Source organism: Schistocerca cancellata, chromosome 6 (genome assembly GCF_023864275.1).
Source record: "Schistocerca cancellata isolate TAMUIC-IGC-003103 chromosome 6, iqSchCanc2.1, whole genome shotgun sequence".
NCBI classification, from domain to species: domain Eukaryota; kingdom Metazoa; phylum Arthropoda; class Insecta; order Orthoptera; family Acrididae; genus Schistocerca; species Schistocerca cancellata.
The window spans coordinates 106,749,101-106,762,484 of record NC_064631.1 but is presented as its reverse complement, the minus strand read 5'-3'; the positions used below and the strand labels follow the sequence as shown (position 1 = coordinate 106,762,484).

The 13,384-nt window shown below is 45.2% G+C and overlaps 1 protein-coding gene across 1 annotated transcript in view; it reads left to right on the top strand.

The window, feature by feature from the left end:
• The window catches only part of LOC126088175 (methyl farnesoate epoxidase-like), a 153,778-nt gene extending 150,119 nt beyond the window's left edge, over positions 1–3,659 (top strand). The window contains exon 9 of the mRNA XM_049906299.1: positions 3,143–3,659. Within this exon, the coding sequence (XP_049762256.1) occupies positions 3,143–3,466 (324 nt within the window). The 3' untranslated portion in view covers positions 3,467–3,659. The remainder of the gene's footprint in view (positions 1–3,142) is intronic.
• Positions 3,660–13,384: the final 9,725 nt, after the last annotated feature.

Below are 13,384 nucleotides of genomic sequence, written 5' to 3'. Positions count from 1 at the left end.
TCAATAAAAAGCCATCAGAAGTCCCTTGCAGAAATCTTGAGCCATGCTGCCTTTATAGTCATCCATAATTGTGAAAGTGTTACTGGCACAGGATTTTGTGCATGAAATGACTTCTCAATTATGTTTGATGGGATTCATGTTGAACAACCTGTCCAGAATGTTCTTCAAACCAAACATGAACAATTGTGGCCTGATGATATGACATCTTTGTTTGGGAACACGAACATGAATCGCTGCAAATGGTCTCCAAGTAGCCAAACATTGTTGTTGTTGTTGTTGTTGTTGTTGTTGTGGTCTTCAGTCCTGAGACTGGTTTGATGCAACTCTCCATGCTACTCTATCCTGTGCAAGCTTCTTCATCTCCCAGTACCTTCTGCAGCCTACATCCTTCTGAATCTGCTTACTGTATTTATCTCTTGGTCTCCCTGTATGATTTTTACGCTCCATGCTGCCCTCCAATACTAAATTGGTGATCCCTTGATGCCTCAGAACGTGTCCTACCAACTGATCCCTTCTTCTACTCAAGTTGTGCCACAAACTCCTCTTCTCCCCAATCCTGTTCAATACCTCCTCATTAGTTATGTGATCCAACCATCTAATCTTCAGCATTCTTCTGTAGCACCACATTTCGAAAGCTTCTATTCTCTTCTTGTCCAAACTATTTATCGTCCATGTTTCACTTCCATACATGGCTACACTCCATACAAATACTTTCAGAAACTGCTTCCTGACATTTAGATCTATACTTGATGTTAACAAATTTCTCTTCTTCAGAAACGCTTTCCTTGCCATTGCCAGTTTACATTTTATATCCTCTCTACTTTGACCATCATCAGTTATTTTGCTCCCCAAATAGCAAAACTCCTTTACTACTTTAAGTGTCTCGTTTCCTAATCTAATTCTCTCAGCATCACCCGACTTAATTCGACTACATTCCATAATCCTCGTTTTGCTTTTGTTGATGTTCATTTTATATCCTCCTTTCAAGACACTGTCCATTCTGTTCAATTGCTCTTCAAGTCCTTTGCTGTCTCTGATAGAGTTACAATGTCATCAGCGAACCTCAAAGTTTTTATTTCTTCTGCATAGATTTTAATACCTACTCCAAATTTTTCTTTTGTTTCCTTTACTGGTTGCTCAATATACAGACTGAATAACATTGGGGAGAGGCTACAACCCTGTCTCACTCCCTTCCCAACCACTGCTTCCCTTTCATGTCCCTTGACTCTTATAACTGCCATCTGGTTTCTATACAAATTGTAAATAGCCTTTCGCTCCCTGTATTTTACTCCTGCCACCTTCAGAATTTGAAAGAGAGTATTCCAGTCAACATTGTCAAAAGCTTTCTCCAAGTCTACAAATGCTAGAAACGTAGGTTTGCCTTTTCTTAATCTAGCTTCTAAGATAAGTCGTAGGCTAAGTATTGCCTCACGTGTTCCCATATTTCTACGGAATCCAAACTGACCTTCCCCGAGGTCGGCTTCTCCCAGTTTTTCCATTCATCTGTAAAGAATTCATGTTAATACTTTGCAGCTGTGACTTATTAAACTGATAGTTCGATAATTTTCACATCTGTCAACGCCTGCTTTCTTTGGAATTGGAATTCACCATTTCCAATCAGTGATCAGTTCAGTTGAAGATTCATGGGATCTGTGCCGCACTTGAACACTATGATCAGCTTTTACCAACTGAAATTGGGACTCATGTAATTGCGTCATGGTTTTCCAGTTTTCTAGGATCCAACTGATATGGTCACGAGCCCAAGAGAGGTGCTGCATGTGATGTCATGCTGTTAGCAAAGGCACTCTCTTCGGTTGTCTACTGCCATAGCACATTGCTGCCAGATTCTGCCACACTGTCATAATGGATACGTTTGTCAAACATCCCACATTGATTTCTACAGCTATTTCATGCAGTGTTGCTTTCTGTTAGCTCTGACAACATTACAATAATGCCACTGGTCTTGATTGTTAAGTGAACACAGTCAGCAACTGTGTTGTTCATGGTGAGAGGTAGTGCCTGAAATCTGGTATTCTCAGCACACTATTGACATAGTGGATCTGAGAATACTGAATTCCAACAATTTCTGAAATGGAATGTCCTGTGCATCTGGCTCCAATCCATGTTCAGAGTCTGTTAATTAATGTTGTGTAGCCACAATCTAATCAGAAACCTTTTCACGTAAGTCAAATGACAGTTCCCCAAATGCACTGCCCTTTTGTACCTTGTGTACCCAATAAAACCACCACCTGTATAAATGCATATCACTATCCCATGACTTGTCACCTGAATGTATATGGTACACAGTGCTTTCTAGTGATTCAGAGGGATATACCACTTACCATCATGCAGCACGTTGAAAAGCACTCTGATAAAATGAACAGGTTGTATCTTATCAAATTCAGAATTAGATCATTATTCTACAGACCCCTTCAGTTAATAGAGAAAGCCATAGAGCCATATGTATGGAAAACATACTTATCATCTATAACGATGCAAGAAGGTGCACTGTTGATGGACTATGTGTTTTGGACACCCTGATTCTCTTATTTTCATTTGGTCATACCCACCCCTTTATTCTACTATTGACTTATGATTGAGAAGTGACATAACAGAGTTCAGTAGAACGGTAGTTCGGTCACAGTATACTGCTAACTAGTGAGTTAGACAATGCTGTCCACCAGCTTATTGCCACATGCGCAAATGGCTCGGCACCCAGTAGAAAAATACTTCCTCTTTCTATGTCTGCAGAAGGTGAAAGATTCCTGAATAGGTTGACATGTTCCATTTGTTGCAAATGGAGTGTGTTGAATGAATCAGAACTAGTTACTATGAGCAAGCTATCTCATGAAGCACAATGCGTCCCGTCATATGATTATGCAAGATAAATCAAAACTTCAATCAGTAGTCAAATTCGAAAAAGACAATGAGCAGTTATTTGGAGCGTGTATCACCAACCGTCACAGGTATCACTAAGGTTTCGATGTCGACAGGACATTAAACCCAATCTTCCTTCCTTCCATCACTAAGGTTATGGCCAAGAGCTGGTAGCATTTATTATCTACAACTTTTTTGCAGAAACCTTGAAACCTCACAAATTTAAGAAAAAGGGGCTCATGATTAACTTTTTACTTTGTTTCAGGGAACATGGCTCTTCATCAGCTTGTGGAGCATCATGCATGACCGGGAACATTGGGGAGATCCAGATGTGTTCCGGCCAGAGCGTTTCATTGACAAGGAGACTGGCAAATTTGTACGAGACCCTTTCGTCATCAACTTTGGCACTGGTTCAAGAGTTTGTCTTGGCATGGCACTTGCCAAGAATAATTTGTTCCTTTTCTTGGCAAGTCTCCTTCAGGACTTCACTATTTCTTTGCCTCCAGATGAACCTAAGCCATCTACACTTGCATTGGCTGGATTTACTACAGCACCCAAGCCCTTCAGGGCACACTTTTCAACAAGGTGATATTTGAAAAGTGATGTCTGAAAAAAGAAGTGTAGTGTATTGAATGAATTTCTGTAAATGTATTTACTTGTATGAAAATATGCTTTTCATTTAGCAACAGCCTGTTCCTATAAATGTTCTGAACTTCTTGTCTAACATCATATGTTTTTGTATAAATATATTTACTTTTATAAAAACATAATTCTCCCTAACAGAGCAGTGTGTCAGTTTTTACCCTGAGCTTCTTGTTTAGCTTGGCAGTATGTGAAAACATTGTTTGATCATAGACCATTCATTGTTTGTAAACTCACAGGGTTGGCAATATCTACAAAAGTATGCAAAGTTGTGCTGAAAGATGTAGTGTATTTATAATTTTGATTTGAAACACTCCCTTAACTAGGGCAGTATTGTGCACTTAATTGATAAACAGGAAATTCAGTGAACTTGAAAACCATGGCCGTTTGTTGCCACATAGGAGCTAAATGAATGCTACAAATTCACAGCAACTTCATTTGTGTCTTCAATTTTTGGATTGTGTTAAGCATAAAAGAGAGGAACAGCCTTTCCATTATATCTACAGGTAAAACAGCAATAGCTGAATTAGATAATGTTCAGTGCAACAGATATTTTACATCCACCTCTTCATTTCAAAATTGATGAAATTTTTATATGTACCACTAAAAAGCTGCCATAAAAGTTTATTTGGCTGCACCACACATGTTTTTTTCATCATATTGCAGACTGTTGTGTCGACAGAAGCATAAATTGGTATTACTTTTTGTGTTAAAATGACACTTTCATTGCATTTTACTGATATTAATTTACAAGGTTGGAAAATACAAGAACACCTCCTAGAATAGAAATTTCACTTTTCTATGGAGTGTGTGCTGTTTTGAAACTTTCTAGTAGATTAAAACTGTGCTCCAGACTGGGATTCAAACCCAGAGTCATATCTTTTGCACGCATTGCTCTTGTCAACTGAGCTATCCAGCCATGGCTTCCGTCCTTCCCTCACAGCTCTACTTCTGCTAGCAATTCTATTTCACTTTCCAAACATCACACAAGTCTTATGCATACCTAGGCTGTGGCTAAGCTATTTCTCCTTGGAGCCCTTTTCCTCCATGTGTGCTAGTCTTGCAAGGTGTGCAGAAGTAAAGCTGTGAGGGCATGTTGTGAGTCATGTCTGGAAAACTCAGGCCATAGGACCCTTGTCCATAAAAGGCAAGGTCCATAAGACCATTGTTCTGTGAAACGCAAAGTCGTGTGTTCAAGTCCTCGTCTGCCACACAGTTTTAGAAGACCATTGTTCTGTGAAAGGCAAAGTCATGTGTTCAAGTCCTCATCTGTCACACAGTTTTAGTTTCTGGCATACCTTTATGTTAACATGAGCATATTTATTTATTTATTTATCCATCTGTAGACAATAAATATTGTATGGATGTTGTCCAAAAGTACATGTAAATTTATGGGAAACAATTTGTGCAAAAGGAACATACAAAATTTTACATTAAGTATTACAAAGAATAATACATACAAAATTGTACAAAAATGTACAAAGAATAATACTTTGTCATACAAGATACAGTAACACAACTTTTTATACAAGTATACTAACAATATTGTAATTGCATAGTCTGTTTGCCCTAATGAACCCCTTATACTCGCTACAATAATTCAGTAAAGATTTTACCACACTCAGCAGCTGTCCATTAGATATACAGAATTAATAGAAACTTTAGGGGATGAAGGACAGTGTTTTCAGTTTTGCCTTAATATGAGGGAATAGGATATAGTTGTAGGTAAACAACTAGGATTCTCTCAGATACAGATTTATTAGCAGTTCGCTTCTGCACAGATACAAGTCCGGAGGCTAACTGCCATTAGCGGCCAACATCCTCCCAAAGCCCTCTCCTCAAAGGTAGCACACGTATACACTGAACAAATATTGATATTTATGGCGTTTTATGCCACATAGCCCCCCCCCCCCCCTCCACGCAGAATGGAGTACGTCCCTGTGAGTGGGGGGGGGGGGGGGGGAGGGGGGGCGTGAGAAGTTAGGAAGGTAACGTACAGTTCTTCCGCGTCAGGTGGAAGCAATCGACTGGTAGGAGATTGGGGGGTGAAACACGGTACGTCAACGGCGAAGTCAGCAAGCGACGCCGGTGGCTGAAGACGACGTCCCATCCTGGAGTGGAGGTGTAGCACTTCATCAGCAGGCAGGCGGAGAATCACCTTGCTAGAAGGCCTAACAAAGGCACGTAAATTGCCACACACAGCACTTGTGCTCAATTTAAAGCAGCGCACCACACGAGTTTCTGCACTTCCTCTCTCAACATTGTCACACGTGAGTACCACACACACCGTATCGCCATCTACGACAACAGATCATTTATGTATGCCATCAGGGTGTACATGTGTTGTGAATTCTTGGGTGACACCTGTGCGAGCAATGGTAGGGAGGCAGGGAGGTGTGGGAAAGCCATGGCAGGGGGAAGCATGTGCGAAGAGGGGGATGGCAGGTGCACTGGACTGCGCAGGCGACAACCTCGGGCGATCAGCTGACAGACGAGGGAGCATGACCGAAGGCAACGAGGAGCCATTGTGGATTGAACGGCGTGAGAAAGAGCTGTCACACAAAGATAGTAACACAATGGTAGAATCTGAGTGGTTGGCAGTTCGACTGCGAGGGCTGTGAGGAGTGAAACCTCGAAAAGATTGGCCACTCGAATTAAATGAACGCGGAGAAGAAGCAGTGCTCAGCAGAGAAGCACGCTGTGGAGAATCAATACCCGAATGTATGGTATGAGAAGACGGATGGCGGCTCGAAGCAGGAGTGGGAGAAATAGGGGCAGAATCAGGGAGGTTCACCTGAGGCTCAATGAAAGCTGGTTTCACTCGGTTGAGTGAGACCGTGGTTACAGAGTCTTTTATGAGGAGATCCATATTATTCTCGGAGCGTTTGACAACCTTGTAAGGACCTGTGTAGGGTGACTGAAGCGGGGCTTTGATTGAGTCATCTCTGAGAAACACGTACTCACAAGAGTCTAGCGTGCGTGGTACATACTCGTGCAGAGGTGTATGAGTAGCCGGAGGTGGCGGCTGAATTTTGCTGCAGTGCAAGCGCACTTGCTCGAGAACTGAAGGGAGTTCAGAGGGCCGTAGAAGTGGGATGGTGACTAATTCTCCAGGCAAAACCAGAGGTTGACCAAACAAAAACTCTGCTACGGAACCCTTGAGGTCTTCCTTGAAAGTCGCACTCTAGTACGTCACGCCGCGGAAGTCGAACACGCGCTAGAACAAATGGACGTAGTCAGCCCATTGAGGGCTCCGCGTCCACGGCGGCTATTCCGCGCAGCGAGGGTGACACCGCTTCGCCACGTACAGACAGCGGCCAATAGCCGCTCCCTCCAGTTTCGTATATAGGGACCCGCTCTGCCCTAGTCCAGCCAGTCTGGTACTCGCTCTGGATTGAGTTTCTATCTTGGCGGTACTGCGTTCTTGTTGTTGCTCATTGTTGACTTTTGCCTGCCTCTGGTTCTGAGTGGATTTACTGTTGGTGTTTGGTGTTGTGGTTTCTACAAACCTCTGTTGTTTATCTCTTCCTTGTTGTGTCGGTCATAGTTGGTCGTGGTCGGTTGTCATTGGTTTTCGTTGGTCTGTCATCCGACTCATCCTTGTGTTTACCCGGTGGTGCATGCTCCACCGCCGGCGGCTTCCCGACCTGGCGGCTCCGATCCGCAGCCCAAGGCGTTCCCGCAGTTGGTTGTGGTTACTACAGCACGAAGGCCAAGAAGCACGAAGGGCAGTGCTTCTGTCCATAGTGAGTCATGGCAATGCAAGTCAGACTTTAAGGTGTGATGCCATCCCATCGCTCAACAAGCCCATTGCTTTGGGGGTGGCATGCGGAAGTATGAATTTTGACAATACCACACATTTTACATAAGTCGGAGAAAACTGAAGACTCGAATTGTCGTCCATGGTCAGTGGTGAGGTAAACCGGTGAGCCAAATCTAGAGATCCAAGAATCTAAGATGCTCGACTTACTGTCTCAGAGGTAATGTTTGGAATAGACACAGCCTCAGCCCACCAAGTCATCCTGTCAATAGCTGTAAACAAGTAATGGAAACCCTCGGAGGGGGGGCAAAGGGCTTACGAGGTCCACATGAACATGGTGAAATCGGCCTGGCGGTTGAGCAAAACAGCCAAGGGGTGGGGAAGTGTGCCTGGAAACTGTTCTGTTGACACAACACGCTTGCCCTGGCCCAAGACTGACAGTCGCGGCGCATGTCTCTCCGGACAAACCGTTCAGATACCAGACAGGTGGAGGCTTTGACACCGGGGTGTGCTAATGTGTGTTATTTGTCAAAGACCTGGCGTTGAAGGGGCTTAGGAATGAATGGCCGCAATGTACCAGTCGATTCATCACACCACACTAAGTCAGATATGCCAGGGAAAGTAGAGTGTACTGGTTGGAGAGAGTAGCTGTGGTCCGAAATTAACTGCATGGTATCGGGGTCTGCCGATTGCAACCAAGGTAGGTCCGTTAAGTCAATTAAAGTTGTGACAGCACCAATGCGTGAGAGAAAATCAGCAACCACATTGTCCGTTCCTCGGATGTAGCAAATGTCATTTGTAAATTGCAAGATGTAATCGATCTGATGAAAGTGTCATGGGGGTGGATCAGCCGCAGGATTTTTTATGGCAGGAACCAATGCCTTGTGATCAGTGAGCACATAGAAATCTCGTCCGTCAACATCAGTTCTGCAGTGTCTTATGGCCTCGTAAACTGCAAGTAATTCTCTGTCGAATGCTGAGTATTTCTTCTGTGCGTTGTTTAGCTTTTTTGAGAAAAACTGCAGTGGGTTGTAACATCATTGTATGTCTGATTCAGTACTGCACCGACAGCATTGTCACTAGCGTCAGTAGTGATAAACATTGTGGCGTTCGCACGTGGGTGAGCAATAGTGGCATCGGAGGCCAACAGCTGTTTGAGCTCGTTAAATGCCTTGTCCACGTCTGATGTCCATAGGACCTGGCAGGTGCCAGAAGTTTGTGAGCCAGCGAGAGTATCTGTGAGAGGAGCCTGCACCGCAGAAGCAGCTGGCAAATGTTTATGGTAATAATTAACTGTTCTGATGAACCTGCGTAGTTCCCTATAGGTCTGGGGGTGTGGCATCTCGAGAACAGGCTTGATCTTGTCCTGCGGTGGTGTCAGACCGTCCGATGACACAACATAACTTAGGAATGTGACAGATGACTGGTGCAATTGCGTCTTTTTATTGTTCAGTTCAATACCAGCGGCTGCTAAAATATCTGTCATGACTTGAACTCGCTCCTCACTCTGTTCCAAAGTAGAAGCAAAAACCAATATGTCGTCCATGTATACGAAACAAAAGTCTAGATGGGATAAAGTTTGATTGATGAAATGCTGCCACGTTTGGGGGGCGTTTTTCAACCCAAACAGCATAAATTTGTATTGAAACAGCTTGAAGGGAGTGGTTATGGCAGTCTTTTCAATATCCTCCGGAGCCATAGGAATCTGATGGAATGCATGCTTCCAGTCCAAAACAGAGAAGTAATTTGCACCTGCGAGAGCATGATTGAAGTCAGCAATGAGTGGGACCGGGTATTTATCAATGATGGTGTGGGCATTTAAACGCCTATAGTCTCTGACCATACGCGAAGTACTGTCTTTCTTTTGGTCAAACAGGATAGGACTAGCCCAGCAACCGGAAGAAGGTTCAATTATTCCCTTTTGTAATAGATCATCTAATTGTTCTTTGGCAATTTTCATAAATTACAGCTTGAGGCAATGTGGGCGTTGCGATATGGGCGGCCCATCGGTTAGACATAACCGATGAACTGTGCCATTAGTGACTACTGCAATACGTTGCGGCACGACAGTCAGATGTCCGTGAAGCGGAGCAGGCGGTGGCGGATGGGCAAAGCTGTGGCGCTGAGGGCACGGAAGTACAGGTGTGCCAACCGCTCGTAGGCTGCATAAAGGCCGCACGTGTGTTAACATGGGCGAGGTTGGTACACTGATTCTTGGTAGTGGGCCGTGCCGCTACGAGTGCTGTAGGCATGAGTGGGCGTGGCCGAACAGCAGATGGCCGTAGTTCATTGCCACGAGCTTGGGAAGTTAATTGTCCATTCGGAATGCAAGGAACATGAGCTCTCGGGCATACACTGTCATTACAAGAGGGAGTGCTGACACAGTTTACAGAGTTCACAACATTGTCGTTAACGTGCGCAGGCATGGGAACACCAGATTGGCATGGACTGACCTTGTCTGTAGCCAACAAGTCGTCTGCTTGTAGAGTCGCGAGGCGCTGTTGTGTGGAGTCCAACTCGTGGTGTATGTTGTGGAGATGCAGCAGCATTTCCATACGTTCCATCTGCAACTTCAAAGACTTGGCGCACTCCACTAGCCAATTGTTTGTCCAAGATTGCAGCTCCAAAGATAGGTTTAAACACTTCTTAGCACAGCACACATCTTTGGTGTTAGCCGAACTGTCACTCGGCGGAGCGAAAGGAATATGTTTGTTTAGTGGGGGGTAAAACACAGTATTTTGCACAAATTCTAGTGACAACTGATAGTGCTTGAGGAAATCAATTCCGAGAATAGGTTCTTCAATTGTTGACACTAAAAACGTCTACTCCAGCTTGCACTCGGGCGAAAGTTTCACTGTATACAGAGTAGAACCCGAACACTGTAGGGTAGACAAGTTTGCTGCACGAAGTACTGTTTTGTGTGGTTGCACTTTATTGGTTGCTTGGCAGCAAAGAGACGTCTGCGCCAGTGTGTACCAGAAAACGTGCACCTGATTGTAAATCACGAACATAGACTCGACCACAATTACTGTTGTTGTCTGAAACGGAATGCAACGTTGGATGGTGCCCATTGTTTACATCGCAGGAGGTGGCACCGCAGCCTACTTGCAGTTGGAGTTTGGGTAAGAACACGGTGACTGGCATTTGCGAGCTTGCTGCCTGAATCTTGTGTAGAAGAAACAGTAAGTTTGGGCGGGCCTGTGCTCCTGTGGGTAGTTGCTAGGTGACGGAGTATGTGACCCAGAGTCTTCCACAGAGGCCGATGCACTGTTGTTGTGGGGAGTTGAAGATGCAGGCAGGGCGGCTAGTTTAATAAACTTGTTATTAACAGCGCCAGACAAGGGCGTGGTGTCAGAAAGCTTCTTAGTGTGGTCACGTCCAGAATGCAGTGCACGGAGCTCACGTTGCCTGGCAGAATATGCTCTGTCGGTGGCGTGTAAATGTTGTTTTACTGGCCTATCTTCATACGCAGAGATTGCAGTCTGGACAGGCAAAGGCAGCTTTTCTGTCCAGATTTCTGCGAGCGTGTCATCAGGCATAACTTGCTCATCGACGAGAAGACGGATGCGTCGCCACAGCAGGAATGGAGACCTGTCACTGAGACGCTCTTCTTAGATGAGCTGTCGCACATTTTCTCTCCTGGTTTTTGAGACGCGCTCCAGTATCGTCTGTTTTGCCACAGCATACTTCCCTGCTAGGGGGGGGGGGGGGATGCTTTGACCAGATCGTAAATTAAATCGACGCAGTTGTGAAGATAGTTCATGAGGCTGTCGAAGTGTGCATCGTCGTCCAAAGCACAGATATTGATCGTATGCTCAACCAGGCTAATCCAGAACTCTGGGTGAGCGGGTCTGAAGTCTGGTAGTTTCGACTTCGGCAGATTCAGCACTGCAGTCACTGCGGAGGTGCACTTATTTCTTCGGACGGAAGTAGAGCATGCAGAAGATAGTGAGTCCGAATTATTGGCGTCCCGTAATGCGGGTATCGCGAAATTCACTTGACGTTGGAGGGGCAGCTGAGAAGCGACGGACGCTCGAACAATGTGAGGATTGTAGTCAAAATGTGCATTCTCATTGACATGGCAGCTTGGAGAGAAGCGACAAGTACTTAAGTACGCCGGTGAATGTCCGTTATGCACACTGTATTCACTCGACCATGGATGGTGGGGCTGGTTGTAGATGTACGGGTAATTACTGTCCAGCACAGAATTGTTGATTAGAAGCAACACAAGGATCCCACACATGTCCACTAGGATGCACACTCGGTGTGATATTTGCTGTTTGGTGAGCATTGAGCACCTGTTGACTAGCCGGCGTGGAAGAATACACACGTGGCGGGAACTGATTCGAGTTTCAATTTACTACTGGATTTTCCAAAGTAGCAAAACTTTGCTCGACGCCATATGTCAGATATGTCTGCTTGTGTCTGTATATGTGTGGATGGATATGTGTGTGTGTGTGCGAGTGTATACCCGTCCTTTTTTCCCCCTAAGGTAAGTCTTTCCGCTCCCGGGATTGGAATGACTCCTTACCCTCTCCCTTAAAACCCAAATCCTTTCGTCTTTCCCTCTCCTTCCCTCTTTCCTGACGAAGCAACCTTGGTTGCAAAAGCTAGAATTTTGTGTGTATGTATGTGTTTGTTTGTGTGTCTATCGACGTGCCAGCGCTTTCGTTTGGTAAGTCACATTGTATGTTTGTGTTTGTTTGTGTCTCTATCGACCTGCCAGCGCTTTTGTTTGGTAAGTCTCATCATCTTTGTTTTTAGATATATTTTTCCCACATGGAATGTTTCCTTCTATTATATATATATTCCACGTGGGAAAAATATATCTAAAAACAAAGAAGATGTGACTTACCAAACGAAAGCGCTGGCAGGTTGATAGACTTCCTTATACACAAATATTCCGCACGTCCAGGGCCTCGCTGCGATGGAGCACTTCCTTTCACGCCGATCACCTGCCACCCTACCTAAAACCTCCGTCCTCATTACCTTAGCCAGCTTCATCCTGACCCGCAACTTCTTCACTTTCGAAGGCCAGACATACCAACAATTAAAGGGAACAGCCATGGGTACCAGGATGGCCCCCTCGTATGCCAACCTATTTATGGGTCACTTAGAGGAAGCCTTCTTGGTTACCCAGGCCTACCAACCCAAAGTTTGGTACAGATTTATTGATGACATCTTCATGATCTGGACTCACAGTGAAGAAGAACTCCAGAATTTCCTCTCCAACCTCAACTCCTTTGGTTCCATCAGATTCACCTGGTCCTACTCCAAATCCCATGCCACTTTCCTTGACGTTGACCTCCATCTGTCCAATGGCCAGCTTCACACATCCGTCCACATCAAACCCACCAACAAGCAACAGTACCTCCATTATGACAGCTGCCACCCATTCCATATCAAACGGTCCCTTCCCTACAGCCTAGGCCTTCGTGGCAAACGAATCTACTCCAGTCCGAAATCCCTGAACCATTACACCAACAACCTGAAAACAGCTTTCACATCCCACAACTACCCTCCCGACCTGGTACAGAAGCAAATAACCGGAGCCACTTCCTCATCCCCTCAAACCCAGAAGCTCTCACAGAAGAACCCCAAAAGTGCCCCACTTGTGACAGGATACTTCCTGGGACTGGATCAGACTCTGAATGTGGCTCTCCAGCAGGGATACGACTTCCTCAAATCCTGCCCCGAAATGAGATCCATCCTTCATGAAATCCTCCCCACTCCACCAAGAGTGTCTTTCCGCCGTCCACCTAACCTTCGTAACCTCTTGGTTCATCCCTATGAAATCCCCAAACCACCTTCCCTACCCTCTGGCTCCTACCCTTGTAACCACCCCCGGTGTAAAACCTGTCCCATGCACCCTCCCACCAACAGGTACTCCAGTCCTGTAACCCGGAAGGTGTACACAATCAAAGGCAGAGCCACATGTGGAAGCACCCACGTGATTTACCAACTGACCTGCCTACAGTGTGAAGCTTTCTATGTGGGAATGACCAGCAACAAACTGTCCATTCGCATGAATGGACACAGGCAGACAGTGTTTGTTGGTAATGAGGATCACCCTGTGGCTAAACATGCCTTGGCGCACAGCCAGCA